Source organism: Grampus griseus (assembly GCF_964374135.1).
Source record: "Grampus griseus genome assembly, chromosome: 5".
In the NCBI taxonomy this organism is placed as follows: Eukaryota; Metazoa; Chordata; class Mammalia; order Artiodactyla; family Delphinidae; genus Grampus; species Grampus griseus.
The window spans coordinates 76,459,244-76,481,655 of NC_138998.1; the positions used below are offsets into that span (position 1 = coordinate 76,459,244).

Sequence of the window (22,412 nt, forward strand, 5' to 3'; positions counted from 1 at the left end):
TTTTCTAATTTTGCGCAGCACTGTCTACTACTTCCCCTCCCAACCACGTTTGGGTCAAACTCTGCCTCCTTCTTACTCCCATGGGAAAACGGTATTTCCCCTTGGTCTTAATTTTTAACCTCAGGCTTGTTGTGACTTCTTGGAGCCCTTGTTTTCTGATACTTTTATGCCTGTGTTTGCATCATTTGAGAAGACCCTGTCAAATCAGTTCTTGGATAATTTAAAATATTAACATATCTGAATGTCCTCATTACTCTGACATCCCTGAAATAATCCTTATGCCTCTAATAAAATTGGGGCAGATTTATAACACACATTAACCTTGGAGGGGGAATTTCTTCCTAAGCACTTTCACCATTCTTCCAAGTCTGGGGCAAGCTTGTTTCTGGGAAAGGCAGTGGGTTTGGAAAATCATGGGGTAGGAAAAAACCGTAGGGATTGACGTAGAAAGAGAAGGAAACAGAAGTCGAAGTTAGCTCCAATGGTGCGTGACCTTGCATGTTTGTTTCATTTCCTCAGTAAATATTTCTTGACAAAGAGATAATAAAGAATTGCAGCTACGACTGCCAGCTGAGCAGGAGCAAGTCTTTAACTGAGGTCTTTAAGAATTTGAAGGTGTCCTCTGGTACTTACTGTGGCTGAAGTAGCAGGGACGTGGGAGCTGCCCTGATGCCTTTGACTGGACTTTAAGCGCTTTGAGGACAGAGATAGGTCTTGTTTGACCTTCCATAGAGTCTGATATAGTGCTGGACCCACAAAAGGTCTTTAGTGAACATTTGTGACATTTACTAAATGTGAACATAACATTCACCTATCTTAATGGGGTAGATGCTTGGTGCTCATGAAAACTGAAATACTTTTCTTGAGTAAGCTTTACTCTTAAAATATTGGCATTTCATCCTTACTTATTATTCAAGTTCATCTCACCTATCCTTTCAAGATTCAGAAGTATGTGTTTCCAGCTTGTGAGGAATCCAGGCTGTGGAGTTTTCCACCCAGTTAGGAGAGGACGGTAGAGCTTGGTGGTTAAGGGAACCAGCTTTGGGGCAGAGACATGAGTTTGAACCTACCTCTGTTACCTCTCTCTGTTCTAGCTTCCTCTAGTCCTAGTTTCCTCATCTGAAATGCAGCTAATAATCCTACCCACTGTATCAGGATTAAGTTTGATTGCAAGTAAGCAAAAGCCCCAAATATTAGTGACTTAAACAATAAAGAAGTTTATTTCCGCTCATGTATAAATTTGGAGGTAGACAGACAAGAACTAGTGTGGTGGGTCTGTTCCATTATGTCCTCAGGTACCCAAGTTCCTTCCAGCTCACCAAGAATGTCATCTCCTTCCTCATGGTCCAAGATGGCAGCCATCACATTTGCTTTCCAGATAACAGAGTTGAAGAAGAAAGGGGCAAAGAAGTTCCTAAACTGTTTTTAAAAAAGTTCCTGGGAGCCATCATGTGACACTTCTGCTTATATTGTGTCCACCAGAACTGAGTCACATGTCCATGTCCATCTGTAAATGAGGATGGGAAATAGTGATTTTATTCTGGATGGCCATGTACATGACCAAAACTTCTATGATCATGAGAGAAGGGGAGAATAGACATTGGGAGATAGCCGGTAATCTCTACCTCACCCACTTAGAGTTGTTTTGGGAAGTAAATGAGGTGATGTATCCCAAATCCTTTCAAGGTACCTAGTAGGACTCAATGAATGGTAAGTTCTGCCACCTTTATATTGTTTGGAGAAAGAAGAGAGTCTCAAACGAAGGAATTGAGGCCTTTCTCTGAACTATGAGAGGCCCTCTTGGGATGTGGAAGTACAATGCTGGGGACTTGAAGCGACCATAGATCAGATCCCTCTCCTTTAACCACTGGCACCTTCCCCTCCCCTGTTGCAGGAGCAGATCTTGTGATTAATGAAGTGATGTGGTGGGACCATGGAGTGTATTATTGCACCATTGAGGCTCCAGGGGACACGTCAGGAGACCCAGATAAGGAAGTGAAGCTCATTGTCCTGCGTAAGTGCTCCTGGAGCTTTCTATTCGGCCACCCCGCTGTGACACTTTTACATACAGAAAAAAAAGAAAAACAGAAACACGCAAGCCTAGGTTATTGTTGTTGGTAGCCAGCCTCTGAAGTTCCCTTACCAAAGATAAACTTTTTTTTTTTTTTTTTTGCCTGTATGTTGCTCACTTTTAACCTATAGTTCAAGAGCTGTGTTGATCAGACCTCTACAATGTTACAACCTGAAGCATGCACCTGCATGTTTAGTTCAATCCCTGCTCGGCTTCTCTCCTGCAGACTGGCTGACAGTGATCTTGATCATCCTGGGGGCCCTCCTTCTGCTCCTGCTGATTGGAGTGTGCTGGTGCCAGTGCTGTCCTCAGTACTGCTGCTGCTACGTCCGCTGCCCCTGCTGTCCCGACCGCTGCTGCTGCCCCGAGGAAGGTGAGAGGGGACGGACGAGCAGTGCGGTGGGGTGGTGCAGGAGCCTTGTGCCCCAGACAGATCCATTTCATATGCCCAGGTCAAAACCTTGGGTTCTTCCAGGTTCTCCTCCATGCCCTTCTCCTGTCAGAGGCTCAGAGGTCTTTGGCCTCAGCCCAGGAAATTATGCTCAGGGAAGCTATGGAGCAAAGTGGGAGGACTTCTGCCTGTTCACCTCCTAGCCTGCCTAAGGCTTCGTTCAGGTGTCTCTGCCTACATATCAGTGGCCCTGATGTGCCTGTGCTCCAGCATTTGCTCCCGGCACTGACCTTGCTTGGACACGAGGTGGCTGGAGGGAGTGATTTGCATAGAGCTGTGAGAGAGAAGGCCACTTCTCAAAGATGACTTGAAAAGAACAGATGAGTAGAGAGAGGTGTTGGAGCAGGGATTCTCAAACTTAAGAATCTCCTGGAGGCCTCCATCTGCAGAGTTTCTGATTTAATCGGTCTTAGGTGGCTCTGAGAATTTATATTTCTCAAAAGTTCACAGGTGATGCAATTCTGCCAGTCTGGGTGCCACACTTCGAGAGCCTCATTTTTAGACAAAGGAAAGAGGGGGCAGAAGAAGATCTTGCTCTAATGTGATCTTTCTTTGGGCTTAAGTTTGACCTTTTAAAACAGAATTGTGACATGCCATAAAAAATTTGGTGAAGGCAAAAGAAAAAGAATTATTCTACAAAGATCTTTCCTTACTAAAGAGATGGAATCAACAGCTTTAAATGGATGGAGGTTTTTTTGTTTTTAAAGTAACATTTCCTTTTCCTGATGATATAAGTGAAGTATTACATTGTCGAAAATTTGAAATGTAGGAAAACGAAAAGACTAATCTAAGCACCCAGATATAACCACTCTTATCATTTTGGTCCATTTGAAAAGAAAACTTTTAAAAGAAAAAAAAAAGAAATTGGTTGTTAAGACAGAAACAAAACCTAATCTACAAGGTCAAGAAGGTCAGTGGTCTGAGTCTAGTTTCAGGCCTATGTTCTGAGGTTGCTGTCTTACAGGAAAAGAGAACTAACTTTTATTGGATGTCTGGTGTGTGTGGGCCCTTTGCATATATTTCCCTTTTGAATCCTCACAACCCTAGAAGGCAGGTATCATCATTATTTAACCATGAGGAGACTGAAGGTCAGAGGAGTCACACAGCTGGTAAGTAGCAGAAGTAGTGCAGCGTCGTATTCATGATTATCTGACTTATGAGTGGCTGAATTTCCCACGAGAGAGGCTGCCACGACCTGTCTGTGTAGATCACTATGGGATTGGCTGAGATACCAATGAACTCCTTCAAGAGAGGAAAAATAGCAGAGAACTCAATATTGGGCCACGGAGCTCCCTACCGTTCAGAGGCCTCTGGGAGAGATGCCACGTAGAAGTCACTGCCACTGGAGCAGAAACAGGCAGACTGAGATGGGAGAAACTCTCCCAAGATACTTTCTTGGAATCCCTAGGTCTGTGGGGTACTCAAAACAGTCAGGGCTAGGGACTCAGTCAGCACAAGCGATAAATGTATCCACTGTCAGTAAGCTGATAAACAGGTTCTGGGAGAAAGTGGTTTCTCCTAAGTGGTTAGAGGTCATTTAGAAGAACTGGTAAAATAAAGAAATGTGGGCCACAAATAAAAGATCCCTGAACTTGAGCAGATGAGATCACTTTCAAAGTGAGTCACTTGGGGAGTCTGTCCTGAGAAATTTGGTGATAAGAGGAGATTACATAGAGGGGGCAGGAGTTGTCAAGGAAAGCTCTTGGGTCGGGAAGAGGGTGTATGTGATCGTTGATTTTTTTTTAGAATAAGGTAACCCTAAGCATATGTGTAGGCAGAGAACCAAGGCCAATAGAAAGAGAGTGAAGGGAAGCATTGTGAAGTGAGGCGATGACTCAGAAGGGATGGAGCCAGTGGGAGAGACATCAGGCTTACAGTGAAAGGATTACCTTTAGACAGAAAAGGAAAAGGAAGCCTGCCCTCTGAAGAGAGAGAGGAAGTTGTTAACACCTGGAAGATGATTAAAGTGTCAGGGAAGGAGCTGAGGGAGCGAGCTCACACCAGCCTGTCTCGATTTCAGCACATCAAAATTCTAGATGCAAAAGGCAGCTTCGAGAACGATGCCAGTGATTCTTGAGCTTCCGAGACCACAGCCCACCTCCCCAACCTGCTCCTACTTTCCAGTGAGAGTTAACAGAGGACCAGAGAGGAGAAAAATGAAAATGACACCAAAGTTTAGTCATCCTTGGTAATTCACTTAGTACTAGTAAACAACCTACAGTAGAACTTAAAGAAGAAAAGTTATTGACACTGAATCTTATTTTTTTTCCGTGGGAACTGGAGCGACAACTTCCATCCCTAGATTGGTTGTTGACCCTCCTCCCCACAGAACCCCTAGGCGCACCCTGCAGTGGGCTATAGGCCACACGGAGAATCTCTGATCTATGCCACCCACCTCCCCATCCCCTCAGCTGAGGGAAGTGAGGCCTAGAGAGACTTTTCCACAGTTACACACAGCTTGTTAGTGATGAGCCCTGGACTAGACCTAGGTCTCTTGATTCCATGTCCAGGGCTGGTTCCTCTTCCTCAGCAAAGACATGTCATTAGCTGAAAGTTCATAGGGAGGGGAAGACATGAGAAGTTTAAACTGCTGCTCTGGAGGAGGGAAGCAGGGTTGCTAGATCAGTCAAGGAGATCTACGCACATTGCGAGAAGGGCTATATGAGGTCAGTTGCCTGACTGTGCAGCCAGTGTGGGCCCAGGAAGCATTGACTGGTGGTTTCCTAAAGCTGAAATGGCAAAAATTCAAGGGGCATGAGATTCTAGGATGCTCCCAAGGATGTCAGTGGAAGGACTGCCAGTCAATTTGGTATACTGTGTATACTGCCAGTATATGTATAAAAAAAAGGAATGTGTGACCATGGGTCAGAGAGGGCGAAGAACACACTGTAAGGGCAGGGAGGGGGTGGTAAGGAATAGTAAGAAGTTGGAGGTCCTCAGGGGCACCATGGGTGATGCACACAGAGGATGCTGGCTGCAGGTCTCTGCAGGAGGGGAGGTGTTGAGTGTTATTTCTGCCACAAAAGGGTCTTCTTAAAGAACATGCCCTGGGTTTTCCTCAGAAATGAGGATGAATATGCTTTTGGTGGTCTAGTCTCCAAATGTGTACTTTTTGAGATCTAAGGTGAAAGATGAGATCTTTCTATGAGATATCTTCTATGAGATCTAAGGTGAAAGAAGCGACTTATTTTAACAGTAACAGTGAGAGCCATGAGCTATTAGGCATTTCATGTGCATTACCTCATTTAACTTCAACAACTTTGTGAAGTAGGTATTATTATCCCCAGCTCAGATATGAGGAGATTGGGCTCAGACACTCTGGAAACTCACTCAAACTTACACAGCTAATACATGCTGGGATTCAAGTTGAAGTCCACGTGACCCTCAAAGCCTGTGTTTAACCTATCCCTGAGGACCATAATTCTCAGAATGTTGTTGAGAATCCACAATAGTCAACTCCAGTTCGACTCCCTGCATTAAAATCAGAGAGCTTGTTGAAAACATGGATTTTCTTACCTTGTATTAGACTGAAGGTCAGTCTGCGAGCAGGGTCCAGGAGTCTGTATATATAACTAGCGCGTTAAAGGTGACCAAGGCAGACTTTACACCACTGAGGTTCAGAGATAACTTATTAGGAGTCTTGAAGCTTTGTTCGTTTCTCCATGTTTCTTATTTTATTACCTGATTCCCCATTAGGTGAGCAATAGAAACACCTGGTAGCCTAGACTTCCCCATGGAGCTGTTTCCAGGGAGAGGAGGGCAAGGGAGAAGCTCAGAGGCTGTATTTTTCCACTCCCATCTCATCAGTTCCAGTGCATCAGGGAAGGGAGGGACCCTGGGAAAAAGTTTGTGGCAGCTAAGAAGGGAGCAGGTGTGTTAATCTTGGGAATATGTAAAAATCTGACAGGAAAGCGCGTGGAGGATCTGGAAGGGTCTCTAGGGAGTCATCTCTGCAGGGGGTCCCATTAATTAAAAAGTCATTTGGGGAGCAAGGAGTTAAGCCCAACTCTCCTTTTCCCTCCTATTGAATTGGAGGAGTTGAAGAAGGAAGTGGCCCAAAGGGGGAATGGTATCATCTGGAGGAAACCAAGATTCAGTCAGAGGGGCAGGGGGTGGGTAGGGTTGTTCCCAATGGAATCAGATGTCCCCAGGCCTTGGAAGCAGAGGTTAGTCTGAAGTGGGTTTTGAATGGTGTGGTGCTGAGTGGAGAGAAATAAAGTGAGGCACTACCACTAGAGAAGGGTTTTTTTTTGTTTTTAGGTTTTTTTTTTTTTTTTGCTTTATCACATAAATAAAGGAGTCTGGGGACTCTGTGGTTTGGCAGAAAGAGTACGGGCTTGAGTGGCAGACAGACACCGGGTCACATGCTGCCTCTGCCAGTCACCAGCTGTGGGACATTGGGCTGGGAAGATAACCTCTGTAAGCCTAACTTCCTCATCTGATTCTCATATTAAGAGATTCCTCTGAGGATTAGTTAGCTCATGTAAAGTGACTGGCGCATATTAAGGAGGGCATTGTGTGTGCTGAAGATATCGTGTATAGGGAGCTGGGGGAGGCACCTATTAGCAAGAGGGAGAGGAAAGTGCTGAGCAAGTGAACCTATCTTTAGAGGGTCTGGAGTGCTGTCCTTTGGCATGAAGATGTGGCAGCTGGGTGAGCTGCTCTAAGTTTGCATCTGACTTCCTCCATGCTGGGCTGTGACTCACCATCAGGGCTGGGGCTCCAAACATTTTGGGGGGCTTGGCCGAAACCACTTCCTATTGTGCTGGAAGTTGGTTTCATACTAGAGCCATTGGGTAGCCTTCCTGATGGCCCTTTAGCTGCTGGCCTCAGCAAATCTCCCAACCTATGCAGCTGGGTCCAGAATGTCTGTCTTCTACCTCTTCCTACTGTGGTAAGAGGAAGCCTCTGGCAGAGCCCTGCTGCTTTAGGGGTGGCCACTGGGCTTGGGAAACCCAGGAGGAGGTGAGAGTGCTAGGCTGGCAGGCACTTCCTGCACTTAAGCACACAAGTACATTTCCTACATGCATGGATAGACAGGGAGCTTGGGAGACATGTGCACTTGGTCACAATTACCTCAAAATAGAAATTCATGAACAAAAACAACTAGATGTGTTTGTTTTTAATTTGTACTTGCTGTGGGTTGTGTGCTTCAGACCAGCTGCACCTAAGGGACTGGAGAAACATTTCTATGGATCCCTTGTGCTGCTTTTTTCTATTATTTTCTTTGCCCTGAAAGGAAATGGTATTTCCCTTCTCCCTTCTCTGCCTCTACCCCACCCATTAGAGATTCCCCCTACTTAGGGAAAACCCCAATACTTAATAAAGTGAGGAGAAGAGTAGAAAGGATCCACTTCAACTTTTTTGCATTCTCTGCCTTCTTCCCCCTGGTTTTCTCCCACCCAGGGCTGGCATTACCAGCTAGAAACGTTCTTCAGTCCCTCTCCCTTTACCAGTAATTCTGCCCATTGACCTCAGCACCTGCGTTCTCTTTTTCCACTCTGAGCAGGCAGTCCTCCCAAGCAGCCCCTGACTAACAGCCTCCTCTGAGCCCTTTGCATCTGTACCTTCTATATTTGGCCTATGGCCTGAAATTTCATTGCCTGCTAATACCTATGCATCTACCTATACATTTTAGGTGACCTTGGAAATGGGCAGAACAATGAAATGTTTTCAAGACTAGGAAGTCAGGTTTTAAGATTATATTTCCTAGTGTGCAGGAGTTGCAGTGTTGGCTAGGGAATTTATTCCCAGCTCCTTGCCAAAGGAATAGTTGATTCACTACTTCCCTTACACCCATGCGAGAGAGGTCACAATAAACTTCGAAGAGAGAAAGTGGCCTCTTGGCAAGGCTGCTAGGTGGAGAGAAGTGAAGTGGGAGGTGTGGGCCTTGCCCTGGCTGAGGGTCTGCATTTCTCCTTTTCCCCCTGCAGCCATGGCCCACCAACGCAACATGAAGCAGGCTCAGGCCCTAGGCCCTCAGATGATCGAAAAACCCCTGTACTGGGGGGCGGACAGGAGCTCCCAGTTTTCATCTTATCCAATGAATCCACTGCTGCAGCGAGGTAAACCTTGCCAGAGATTTGGGGTGGGAGAGGGTAAAGGGCAAGGGTAGGAGCATGGGCTGCATTGGGGCCTTCATGACCAATATGGTGGACATCTTTACGACTGAGGATGGGAGGGGGTAGATGCATGCTAATAAGGTGGCACTTCGGTGCCCTGATTCTGAGGAGTGTGTTTTGGATCAGCAGTTCTGCATGTTCTTTTCCTTATTTTCAATCAGATTTGTCCCTGCGATCCAGCCTCCCAGAGATGACCACCGCTCACCCTCCCATCACCAACGGTGTCCTAGAGTATTTGGAGAAAGAGCTGCGGAACCTCAACCCAGCCCAGCCTCTGCCGGCTGACCTCCAAGGCAGATCCGGCCATCCCCGCAGCATGCTGTCCTCCCTGGGCTCTGAGGTCGTGGAACGCAGAATCATCCACCTTCCCCCGCTGGTCAGAGACCTGCCGTCTCTGCGGAGGACCAGCAACTCCTCCCACCAGCAGTGGCTCCCCCCGCCTCCCCCCGGACCCTGGGATCTGAGGGAGGGGAGAAGGCAGCACCGCTACTCTGATTTCCAGCAGGAGCACCGGGACCGGGAGCCTCAGCGCTGGGCGCTGGAGCAAAGGGAGCTGGGCCGACTGCGGAGCGGAAGGCACCGCAGCTCCAGGCAGCGCGGGTCACCCATGCCCTGGTCAGACAGGGACAGCCTCAGCGACGGCCCCTCGTCCAGCGAGGCCCGCTGGCCGCCCAACCGCCCCCGTCTCCGCAGCCGCTTCCCAGAGAGAGCCCGCGGGCCCAGCCCCCGGGGCAGCGCTCAGGGACACCAGAGGCGCCGGCACCGCAGCTACTCCCCTCCCCTGCCCTCCGGCCTCAGTTCCTGGAGCTCCGAGGAGGAGGAGGAGGAGAAGGAGAGGCAGCCCCGGAATTGGGGGCCCCGCCGCCGCCGCCGCCGCCGCTCGCGCTCCCCAAACTGGCCTGAGGAGAAGCCACCCAGTTACCGCTCGCTGGATGTCACCCCAGGCAAGGATGGCAGGAAAAAAGGGAGTGTGGAGAGGCGCTCGGTGAGCCTGGGGCTTCCTGCTGAGGGTCGGGCACGGGCAGAAGGGACCCTTCAGCCAGGCTGACACGGGCCACCTCACCTGCCGCCGCGGAGGGTCCCTCATCTCTGTTTTGCCCCGCTGGCCCTCTGGGCGTGGTGAGACCCCTCTTGCAGAGCTGGACGGGACCAGTGAGTGCCAAGAGCAGGGGAGGGACTCTGGGCGTGATGCTTAAGAGGGCCTTCTCACTCTCAGTCTGGCTCCAGCCCTCATCACAGTCCCGTGAGGCCAGTCGGGCCGGGTCCCCCCATTTCACGGGTGAGGAAACGAAGCTCAAAATAATTAAGCGCTTTGTGAGTAGTGGAGCTAGAACTCCAGCACAGGCTTCCACCAGCCAAGGCTTTACTTCCTGTCATAGCTGCCTTGCTTTACTTAGCAACAATTTCCATACCCCAAATTAGAACCGTGGGCCTGACAGGACGTTTGTGCCACTTCTGGGTGCTGCAAGTCAGTGTGCAAGGGCCTGAGACCCACCCCCAACCCCTCCGGAAGGTATCGTTAAAGTGATTTAGGGAAACAAAAACAAAACAAAACAAAACCCCCCAAAACCCTGATATCCCAAATATGGGTCGAAACTTTAGGACTCTGTGAACAGGCAAGGTGCCAATGGAAAGGGGCACAAAGGGAGATGCAGGCTCTTTAAGCCTCTGAATATAGACCTTTTTTCTCCTTTAAGATGCGACTTTAAAATATCATCTTATAATTAATATACCCCTATGATAGTATTCCTTCTGTGTTGTCACTTTGCAAAGTTATGCTGGCTGTTGCTCAGAAATATTCATGAACTGCCTCAGAACCAACCTACAGGCTAGCCACAAAAATCTATTTCTCTATTCGACTAAAATCCTTTTTCCGTTTTGCTTCTGTTGAGATAAAGGGATACGTAGTCAGTTGTGAGGGAAGTTCCCAGAGTAGAGGGATATTAGAGGAACAAGAATTTTAATCTCTCATGCACTTTGAAGGATACAACTCTCGTTTGGAAATGCAAATTCTGCTGTGACTTGTTTTAAAACCAATCATCTGCATAGTATGTACAAAGAAACAGGCACCTTATGAGAGCCCCAGTGCTGGCCTTTCTAGGGAAGAACCTTGGCGAAAGAGTGATTTGTGAGGAAGGTAGCAAAAGCCCACAGGCATTTCTGAAATAATCAATGGCAATTATATTCTCACAGATGTCCCACGAGAGAGGCAAAGACCAGTAATAATGAAACTTAGTAGTATCCTTACTAAGTGGTACTGAGCTATGGACATTTATGCAACATCTTATTTAATCCTTTCAACACCCTGTGAGGTTTGTACTATTATGTTCATTTTACGGTGGATACAACTCTTTCTTCCATGTTACCAGTAAGAAAATTACACCCTGAAAGAAAATACAGAATCAATCAGAGCCAGGACAACCACTGTTACTTTGGTCATACGATTACTAGACAGTCTCTTATCTTCATTTTAACAGAAAAATGTAATTTAAAAGTCAGCTTTTGGCTTCAAATCCAAACCCTATTTTTTTTTTAAGTTAAACTTTTTCTTTATTTTCTTCTAAATTATATGGTTTCTTTTAAGTGAGAGAATGGTGAAAGGAGCACCAGTTATGTTTTGGATAACAGAATAAGCCCTTTCCAAGCCTTATTTCATTTAATCCTTGCGATAGCCCTGTGAGGCTCAGTGAGGTTAAGTAACATGCTCAAGGTCACACAGCCAATAGGGAGTGAAGCCAGAATTTGAACAAAGCCCTCTGACTCAAGACTATGCCCTTTTCAATAACTCATGCTGCCTAATTAGAAGAGAATTGTGTGGGGCAATGATGTTTTCTTGTGACTTTATTTCTTATCATCAAGATGTACACACAAATAATTCTATCACAAGCAAACCAAATTTTCGATTGTAAAGTTGCTTGTGAGAGGCAAAGTCGCTCAAGATAATTGTAAAGGCCTTCATTGTTTTGGATTTCTCTGAGCTTATCTCCAAAATAGTTATCACTTTACTTTATCACATTCAACTATCCACTCAAACTCTGAGTGACCAGAGGCCCAAGACCAAAGCTTGATTTGGAAGGTTGATTCGTTTGAAGGGCACCGTGTTTTGTTTATTTTGTTTGTAACTTGAAATTTGAATGCTTTTAGTGGGCCCCAAATCTCTCTTCGCTCCTCTCCTTGGCAGGGCCGGATGCTTTCCACACACCTTCTAGCCTCTGAAGTCTTTGGAGCTTGCAGCTAACTTTAGAAGTTATGGTACAATTGGGCCACTAGATGGTGATCTTTGATTATATATAACTTGAGTTTCTTAAATTGAGCTGATAAGATGTATGACTATTTTCTTAAATCAAGCTTTCAACAGTTACAGCTTTACCATAACTTTTTACAAAATACTTATTAAAAATACTTTATTAAATATTCAGAGTAATATGAATTAATCAAAAAATCTTTTGGCTCAAATGGAGTGTCTCTCTAGAGTAATGTTTAACAAGTAGATACCAACAGGCAAGGCCTTGCATGTAAATGATCTCATGGGAACTGAACTAGGTAAGGAGTATTGTCTGCACAGTGCCCATGAGAAAAGGGAAGTTATGTTGAGGTATCTTCCATTTGACTCCAGAACCAGGACTCCAGCCAAGATCTCATTGCGTGTCTGGTGGTCTTTTCACTCCACCAAAAGTCAACAGTCTCAGAAATATAAGAAGCAGTAATATCAAGCTTTAAACTCCAGGGGTTTCAGACTGAGTGGCCCCTCTGTTTCTGGTATCCTTCAAATCGATCATCTTTCTTTCCAGTCTTGCTCTGTCAGGAAGGGCTTCCCAAGGCATTGCTGATTTGTTGCAATCTTGGCCTGTACACACCTGTTCTAATGCAAGAGAAAGTTACTGCATTCTTTCCTCTCCAAGCTAAACTCAAACTTGCTGTAGAGAATCCAAGATTTTTTTCTTTTTTCTTGACTCTTTGATTTAATTAAAAACATTTTAGATTATGGTACTTTCTTCTACTTTCAGTAAAATGTCTATTCTTTGATAATGTCTTTTCTTTAGAAAACCCTGTACAACTTCCTTTGGCTCCATTTTGTTGCTTTCCTTTGTCAGAGAGCATTCATCCCACAGCATTTTTGTTCCAAGAAAAATTTTTTTTATTGAAGTATAGTTGGTCTACAATGTTTCAGGTGTACAGCAAAGTGATTCAGTTTTATATATATATTATTTTTCAGACTCTTTTCTGTTATAGATTATTACAAGATATTGAATATAGTTCCCTGTGCTATACAGGAGGTCCTTGTTGTTTATCTACTTATATATAGTAGTGTGTATGTGTTAATCCCAAGTTCCTACTTTATCCCCCGCCCCTTTCCCTTTGATAACCATAAGTTTGTTTTCTATGACTGTGAGTCTATTTCTATTTTGTAAATAAGCCCATTTGTATCATTTTTTAATCCTACATATAAGTGATATTATATGATATCTGTGTTTCTGTGTCTGACTTACTTCACTTTACTTCACTTTGTATGATAATCTCTAGGTCCATCCATTTGTTGCTACAAATGACATAATTTCATTCTTTTTTATGGCTGAGTAATAGTCCTTTGTATATATATACCACATCTTTTTAAAAAAAAATTTATTGGACTTCCCTGATGGGCCAGTGGTTAAGACTTCATGCTTCCACTGCAGGGGGCATGGGTTTGATCCCTGGTTGGGGAACTAAGATCCCACATGCTGCGTGATGTGGCCAAAAAAAAGAAAAAAATTATTGAAATATAGTTGATTTACAATGTGTATTAGTTTCAGCAAAGTGATTCAGTTTTATATATATTATTTGTGTATATATGTGTGTATATATATATTTGTATATATATTCTTTTTTAGATTCTTTTCCATTATAGGTTATTACAAGATATTGAGTATAGTTAGTTCCCTGCGCTATATAGTAGGTCCTTGTTGGTTATCTGTTTTATAAATATATAGTAGCATATTTTAATCCCAAACTCCTAACTTATTCCTCTCCCACCTTTTCCCCTTTAGTAGCCATAAAGTTTGTTTTCTATGTCTATGCATATATACCACATCTTCTTTATCCATTCATCTGTCGCTGGACATTTAGGTTGCTTCCATGTCTTGGCTATTGTAAATAGTGCCACTATGAACATTGGGGTGCATGTTTCTTTTCAAATTAGAGTTTGCTTCTTTTCCATATATGCCCAGGAGTGGGATTGCTGGATTATATGGTAACTCTATTTTTAGTTTCTTAAGGAACTTCGTACTGTTTCCATAGTGACTGTACCAATTTACATTCCCACCAACAGTGTAGGAGGGTTCTTTTTTCTCCACACCCTCTCTAGTATTTATCATTTGTAGACCTTTTGATGATGGCCATTCTGACTGATGTGAGATGATACCTCATTGTAGTTTTGATTTGCATTTCCCTAATAATTAGTGATGTTGAGCATCCTTTCATGTGCCTGTTGGCCATCTGTGTGTCATCTTTGGAGAAATGTCTAATTAGGTCTTCTGTCAATTTTTTGATTGGGTTATTGGGCTTTTTTTTATTGAGATGTATAAGCTGTTTGTATATTTTGGAAATTAATCCCTTGTTGGTCCCATCGCCTGCAAATATTTCTCTCCCATTCTGTAGGTTGTCTTTTCATTTGATTTATGGTTTCCTTTGCTGTGCAAAAGCTTTTAAGTTATTTAGGTCCCATTTGTTTATTTTTGCTTTTGTTTCCATTACTCTAGGAGGCAGATCCAAAAAAAAATTGCTGCAATTTATGTCAAAGAGTGTTCCACTTATGTTTTCCTCTAGGAGTTTTATAGTATCCAGTCTTATATTTAGTTTGCTTTTGTATATGGTGTTAGAGAATTTTCTAATTTCATTCTTTTACAGGTAGCTGTCCAGTTTTCCTATCACCACTTGTTGAAGAGACTTTCTGTTCTCCACTGTATATTCTTGCCTCCTTTGTTGTAGATTAATTGACCATAAGTGCATGGGTTTATTTCTGGGCTTTCAGTCCTGTTCCATGGAAGTATGTGTCTGATTTTGTGCCAGTACCATATTGTTTTGATTAGTGTAGCTTTATAGTATAGTCTGAAGTCAGGGAGTGTGATTGCTCCAGCTCCGTTCTTCTTTCTCAAGATTTGTTTAGCTATTCAAGGTCTTTTGTGTTTCCATACAGATTAAAAATCTTTTGTTCTAGTTCTGTGAAAAATGTCATTGGTAATTTGATAGGGGTTGCATTGAATCTGTAGATTGCCTTGGGTAGTATGGTCATTTTAACAATACTGATTCTTCCAATCCAGGAATATGGTATATCTTTCCATCTGTTTGTGTCATCCTCAATTTCTTTCATCAGCGCCTTATAGTTTTCAGAGTACAGGTCTTTTGCCCCCTTAAGGTAGGTTTATTCCTAGGTATTTTTTTTAATGGTATTGTTTCCTTAATTTCTCTTCTGATATTTTGTTGTTAGTGTATAGAAATGCAACAGATTTCTATACGTTAATTTTGTATCCTGCAACTTTACCGAATTCATTGATGAGCTCTAGTAGTTTTCTGGTAGTGTCTTTAGAATTTTCTATGTATAGTATCATGTCATCTGCAAACAGTGACAGTTTTACTACTTCCTTTCCCATCTGGATTCCTTTTATTTCTTTTTCTTCTCTGATTGCAGTGGCTGTGACTGCCACAACTATGTTGAATAAAAGTGGCAAGAGTGGGCATCCTTGTCTTGTACCTGATCTTAGAGGGAATGCTTTCAGCTTTTCACCATTGAGTATGATGTTAGCTGTGGGTTTGTCATAAATGGCCTTAATTATGTTGAGATATGTTCCCTTTATGCCCACTTTCTGGAGAGGTTTTATCATAAATGGATGTTGAATTGTATCAAAAGCCTTTTCTGCTTCAATTGAGATGATTGTATCATATGGTTTTTATTCTTCAATTTGTTAATGTGATGTATCACACTGATTGATTTGCAGATATTGAAAAATCTTTGCATACCTGGGATAAATCCCACTTGATCATGGTAAATTACCCTTTTAATGTATTGTTGGATTTGATTTGCTAGTATTTTTATTTATTTATTTATTTTTGGCTGCGTTGGGTCTTTGTTACTGTGCATGGGCTTTCTCTAGTTGTGGTGAGTGGGGGCTACTCTTCGTTGTGGTGTGTGGGCTTCTCATTGCAGTGGCTTCTCTTGTTGCAGAGCACAGGCTCTAGGCACATGGGCTTCAGTAGTTGTGGTTCACAGGCTCTAGAGCACAGGCTCAGTAGTAGTGACACATGGGCTTAGTTGCTCCACAGCGTGTGGATCTTCCCAGACCAGGGCTTGAACCCGTGTCTCCTGCATTGGCAGGTGGATTCTTAACCAGTGTGCCACCAGGGAAGCCCTATTTGCTAGTATTTTGTTGAGGATTTTTTCATCTGTGTTCATCAGTGATATTGGTCTATAATTGTCTTTTTTGTGTGATATCTTTGTCTGGTTTTGGTATCAGGGTGATGGTGGCCTCAGAGAATGGGTTCAGAAGTGTTTCTTCCTCTGCAGTTTTTTAGAATAGTTTCAGAAGGATAGGTGTTAACACTTCTCTAAATGTTTGGTAGCATTCATCTGTGAAGCTATCTTGTCCTGGACTTTTGTTTTGGGGGAGGTTTTAAATTACCGATTCAGTTTCCTTACTGGTAATTTCTTCGTATTTTCTGTTTCTTCCTGGTTCAGTCTAGGGAGATTGTACTTCCTAAGAATTTGTCCATTTCTCCTAGGCTGTCCATTTTATTGGCATAGAGTTGCTTGTAGCATTCTCTTATGATCCTGGATAAGTCTGAGTAAAGGCTTATCAATTTTGTTTATCTTTTCCAAGAACAAGCTTTTAGCTTCATTGGTCTTTTCTATTGTTTTTGTGGGTTTTTTTGGTCTCTATTTCATTTATTTTTGCTCTGAACCTTGTGATTTCTTTCCTTCTACTAACTTTGGGTTTTGTGTGTTCTTCTTTCTCTAGTTGCTTTAAGTATAAGGTTAGGTTGTTTATTTGAGATTTTTCTTGTTTCTGAGGTAAGCCTGTATTGCTATAAACATCCCTCTTAGAACTGCTTTTGCTGAGTCCCATAGGTTTTGGATCATTGTGCTTTCATTTTCATTTGTCTTTAGGTATTTTTAAAATTTCCTCTTTGATTTCTTCAGTGATCCATTAGTAGCATATTGTTTAGCCTCCACGTGTTTTTGTTTTTTTGCAGTATTTTTTCTTGTAGTTGATTTCTAGTCTCATAGGGTTGTGGTCAGAAAAGATGCTTGATAAGATTTCAATTTTCTTAAATTTACCAAGGCTTGTTTTGTGGCCTAGCATGTGATCTATCCTGGAGAATGTTCCATGTGCACTTGAATGTGTAACCTGCTGCTTTTGGATGGAATGCTCTATAAATATCAGTTGAGTCCATTTGGTCTAATGTGTTATTTAAGACCTGCGTTTCCTTACTAATTTCTGTCTGGATTATCTGTCCATTGATGTAAGTGGGGTGTTAAAGTCCCCCACTATTATTATGTTACTGTCAGTTTCTCCTTTTATGTCTGTTAACATTTGCCTTATATATTGAAGTGATCCTATGTTGGGTGCATATATATTTACAATTTCTTTATCTTCTTCTTGGATTGATCCTTTGATCATTATGTAGTGTCCTTGTCTCTTATAAGGACAAGGACACTTGTCAGTGTCTTTATATATATATATATATATTTAACATCTTTATTGGAGTATAATTGCTTTACAATGGTGTGTTACTTTCTGCTTTATAACAAAGTGAATCAGTTATACATATACATATGTCCCCATATCTCTTCCCTCTTGCATCTCCCTCCCTCCCACCCTCCCTATCCCACCCCTTTAGGTGGTCACAAAGCACCGAGCTGATCTCCCTGTGCTATGTGGCTGCTTCCCACTAGCTATCTATTTTACGTTTGGTAGTGTCTATATGTCCATGCCACTCTCTCACTTCATCCCAGCTTACCCTTCCCCCTCCCCATATCCTCAAGTCCATTCTCTAGTAGGTCTGCATCTTTATTCCCGTCTTGCCCCTAGGTTCTTCATGACCATTTAATTTTTTTTTTAGATTCCATATTTATGTGTTAGCATACGGTATTTATTTTTCTCTTTCTGACTTACTTCACTCTGAATGACAGTCTCTAGGACCATCCACCTCACTACAAATAACTCAGTTTCGTTCCTTTTTATGGCTGAGTAATATTCCATTGTACATATGTGCCACATCTTCTTTATCCATTCGTCTGCTGATGGACACTTAGGTTGCTTCCATGTCCTGGCTATTGTAAATAGAGCTGCAATGAACATTTTAGTACATGACTCTCTTTGAATTATGGTTTTCTCAGGGTATATGCCCAGTAGTGGGATTGCTGGGTCATATGGTAGTTCTATTTTTAGTTTTTTAAGGACCCTCCATACTGTTCTCCATAGTGGCTGTATCAGTTTACATTCCCACCAACAGTGCAAGAGGGCTCCCTTTTCTCCACACCCTTTCCAGCATTTATTGTTTGTAGATTTTTTCATGATGGCCATTCTGACTGGTGTGAGGTGATACCTCATTGTAGTTTTGATTTGCATTTTTCTGATGATTAATGATGTTGAGCATTCTTTCATGTGTTTGTTGGCAATCTGTATATCTTCTTTGGAGAAATGTCTAGGTCTTCTGCCCATTTTTGGACTGGGTTGTTTGTTTTTTTGACATTGAGCTACATGAGCTGCTTTTAAATTTTGGAGATTAATCCTCTGTCAGTTGCTTCATTTGCAAATATTTTCTCCCATTCTGAGGGTTGTCTTTTCATTGTTTATGGTTTCCTTTGCTGTGCAAAAGCTTTTAAGTTTCATTAGGTCCCATTTTTTAATTTTCGTTTTTATTTCCATTTCTCTAGGAGGTGGGTCAAAAAGGATCTTGCTGTGATTTATGTCATAGAGTGTTCTATGTTTTCCTCTAAGAGTTTGATGGTGTCTGGCCTTACATTTAGGTCTTTAATCCATTTTGAGTTTATTTTTGTGTATGGTGTTAGGGAGTGTTCTAATTTCATTCTTTTACATGTAGCTGTCCAGTTTTCCCAGCACCACTTATTGAAGAGGCTGTCTTTTCTCCACTGTATATTCTTGCCTCCTTTATCAAAGATAAGGTGACCATATGTGTGTGGGTTTATCTCTGGGCTTTCTATCCTGTTCCATTGATCTATATTTCTGTTTCTGTGCCAGTGTCTTTATATTTTAAACTCTATTTTGTCTGATATAAGTATTGCTACTCTAGGTTTCTTTTGACTTCCATTTGCATGGAATACATTTTTCCATCCCCTCGCTTTCAGTCTGTAGATCTGAACTGAATCTCCTGTAGGCAGCATATATATGGGTCTTGTTTTTGTATTCATTCAGCCAGTCTATGTGTTTTGGTTGGAGCATTTAGTACATTTACATTTAAGGTAATTACTGATATGTGTTCTTATTGACATTTTGTTAATTGGTTTGGATTTGTTTTTCTGGGTCTTTTTCCTTTTCTTCTTTTGTTCTCTTCTCTTGTGATTTGATGACTACCTTTAGTGTTATGTTTGGACTTCTTTCTCTTTTTTGTGCGTATATCTATTATAGATTTTTGGTTTGTGGTTATCATGAGGTTTTTATACAGCAATCTATAAATAAATATTTTTATTTCAGTTATTGTATTCTTCAATTCTGTTTGGTTGTTCTTTATATTTTCTAATTCTTTGTTAAAAATCTCTAACTTCTCACTCTGTGCATCCATTTTCTTCTTGAGTTCCTTGATAATCATTATGAGTATTACTCTAAACTCTTTCTCAGATAGATTGCCTGTCTCCACTTCACTTAGTTCATCTTCTGGGGTTTTATCTTGTTCCTTTGTCTGGAACATATTCCTCTGCCACCTTATTTTGTCCAAGTTGCTATTTGTATTTTTGTGTATATGGTATATTAGTTATGTTTCTAACCTTGGAGCAGTGGCCCTCTGTAGGAGGCGTCCTATGGGTCCCAGCAGTGCATTCCCCTCTTGTTACCCAAGCTGTATTCTCTAGGTGTTCCCCCTAAGAGGGCTGCTTGGGTCCTTCTGTTGAGGCAGGCTATGTGGGCAGTGTGGTAGGCTTGGTTGGCCCCTAGTTTGGTTGGTGTCAGCCCCTGTCTTGTACACATGCTGCTGGCTGCTGTTTAGTGTGGTCTGGTCATGAGGTGCCTGGTTTTGGGATCCAAGTGGGCTCCCCAGGGCTAGTGCTGGCTCCCTGGTGGGCAAAGTCAGGATCCTGAAGACTCGGGCTGTTGCCCACCCACTAGCAGGTGAAGCCAGATCCTGGGGTTAGTGCCAGACTACTGACAGGCAGAGCTAGTTCCCAGGTCTTGCTGCAGGGTCCAGGGATCTCAGAGCTTGTTTCAGACCATTGGTGGAAGGGGGGCAGTTCCTGACACAATTGGGTATGGGGTCTGGGGTGTCCTGAAGTTTGCATTCACATGATAGTGGGCAGGGTCAGGGTCCAGGTGGTCCCAGGGTAGGATCTGGCCTGCATTGCAGGATTGTGGATTTCTTGCTTCTGGTGTCTTCCCCCTGGTGGGTGAGGCTGATCTAGAGGCTTGTGCAGGCTTCCTGGTGGGAGGGGCTGGTACCTGCCCACTGGTGTGTGGAGCTGGGTCTTGGCCCTTTGGTGGGCTGGGCTGTGTCTAGAGGCTTTTGTGGGCTCTGTAGTCTTTAGGCAGCCTGTCTGTGGATGGGTGGGGCTGTGTCCCCGCCAAGTTAGTTGTTTGGCCTGAGATGTCCCAGCACTAGTGCACCTACAGGCTATTGGGTGGCCCAGGTCTTGACTCTAATGAGCCAATATGGCAGCTGCCAGGAGTGTTCATGTGGCTGAATGTTTAATATGTCTGCAACTAGTGTCCGTTTCCCCAGGGTGAGCTGTAGCCACCCCTACCTCTCCAGGAGACTCTCCAAGACCAGCAGGTAGGTCTGGCCCAGGCTCCTATCAAAGTATTGCTTTTGCCTTGCGTCCTGGTGAATGGGAGCTTTTGTGTACTCCCTTTAAGAGTGAAGTCTCTATTTCCCCCAGTCCTATGGGGCTCCTGCAATTAAGCCCAGCTGGCCTTCAAAGCCAAATGCTCTGGGGGCTCATCTTCCTGGTGCTGGATCCCCAGGTTGGGGAGCCTGATGTGGGGCTCAGAACTCTCACTCCTGTGGGAGAACCTCTGCAATATAATTATTCTCCAGTTTGTGGTTCACCCACCCAGGGGGTATGGGAATTGATTATATTGCAAGTCTGCCCCTCCTACCTGTCTCATTTTGGTTCTTTCTATATATCTTTAGTTGTAGGAGATCTTTTCCTGTAGGTTTCAGTTTTTTGTTTTGTTTTGTTTTTTATTGATGGTGGTTCTGAAGATAGTTGTGATTTTGGTGTGCTCATGAGAGGAGGTGAGCTCAGGGCCTTTCTACTCTGCCATCTTGGCTACAGTCTCCCATCCCACAGCATTTTGATTAGAAACCATGCTCTCAAAACTCACTTTCTTGATAAAATGGAAACACACAATTTTTATAGCAACATGCATATAGTACATACATATACATTTTGAACAGTATGTTTTGAGGCAGATACCTTATCTTGCCATTTCAAACAAGAAAGGTTACATTCATAGATGACGTTGTAGATATTCAAAACTGAAATAAAAATAATCTCCTCCAATACAAAGTTAGAGAAATACGAGAAATTAAAACCATAGTTCTTGAAGCCCTCATAGCGCAAGATGAGAAAGCCAAAAGATCAAGTGGAATAACTTCTGAAGAAAAGCCACCGCGTTTGGTCAGGAAAAGATAATTAGTGATCTGAACAAATAACATCAGAGAAATACCAAGGTGTGAAGCTTAACTTTTTAGATAAGGGCTAAGAACAAATCGTTCAGGAGAATATAAATGGGAAAAGGAAAACTGGGCCATATCTTCATGAATAAATGATAGAGAGAGGGACTGATGAATGGAACAGGGTACCTTGTTTTTCGATCTAAGAGAGACTTAAAGATGTTAAAAACCAGCAAAAAGCAGAGTGAATGAGACTCTAAGAAATTTTCAGAAATTAAAGGTGTTTGAGGGAGGCTCCAGTGAGGTAGAAAGATGAGAAACATAAGCCAAGGGGAGAAACTGGCTTCATGACAAGTCAAGAAATAATTTTTAGATTCAGAGCTGCTGTCCCAGCAGCCACCACTCACTGAGGATTTGCACCAGAATCAAGCCTACTCGTGTATTGTATACATAGACAATAGAGCCCAGCTGACTGGATTTTTGTATATTCTTCTATTCCCCAGGAGAGAGAGAGCTCCCATAGTGGAAGGAGTGTGGTCATTTAGTCACCAGGCACAACACTGCTTCTGTGGCTACTTCTCAGCTCCTGCATGTCATCAGCATCACCTAGATTTCCAGCTGACTTGGGAGGGGCCATTCCAGCTGACTTGAGATGGACACCGCAAGTTTGTATCTAACAGTTTTGGCTTAGACTCTGAGAATCAAATAGAAGAATTTTATAAACAAAGTTTGAGGAATTAATGACTGTAGTTTTAGCCTTGGTACACACTCTGCATATTTAGATAGTCAGACTTGTAATGAATTCTAACTGGGATGTGATCCCTCAGGAACTTAGTAGCCTGAGTCTTCAACTAGGTTACACTGCTCAGAACTGTGGCCATTCTCAAAGTGAGAACTCAGGAATCTTTAAGAGGAAATCAAACATTTCCTGCTCCTCTTAGGAGCA

General features: G+C 43.1%; 1 protein-coding gene across 4 annotated transcripts in view; it reads left to right on the forward strand.

Moving 5' to 3' along the window:
* ILDR1 (immunoglobulin like domain containing receptor 1) overlaps positions 1-22,144 on the forward strand; it is a gene marked incomplete at both ends in the record, with an annotated part of 38,672 nt that extends 16,528 nt beyond the window's left edge. The window contains 5 exons of one of the 4 annotated variants that reach the window (XM_082655163.1): positions 1,895-2,014; positions 2,298-2,444; positions 8,456-8,587; positions 8,806-9,629; positions 21,970-22,144. In XM_082655163.1, the coding sequence (XP_082511289.1) occupies positions 1,895-2,014; positions 2,298-2,444; positions 8,456-8,587; positions 8,806-9,629; positions 21,970-22,011 (1,265 nt within the window). Of the gene's footprint in view, positions 1-1,894; positions 2,015-2,297; positions 2,445-8,455; positions 8,588-8,805; positions 9,693-21,969 lie in introns of those variants that run through there. The other 3 variants (XM_082655164.1, XM_082655162.1, XM_082655165.1) reach the window with 3 other exon arrangements.
* Between the last annotated feature and the right edge of the window lie 268 nt (positions 22,145-22,412).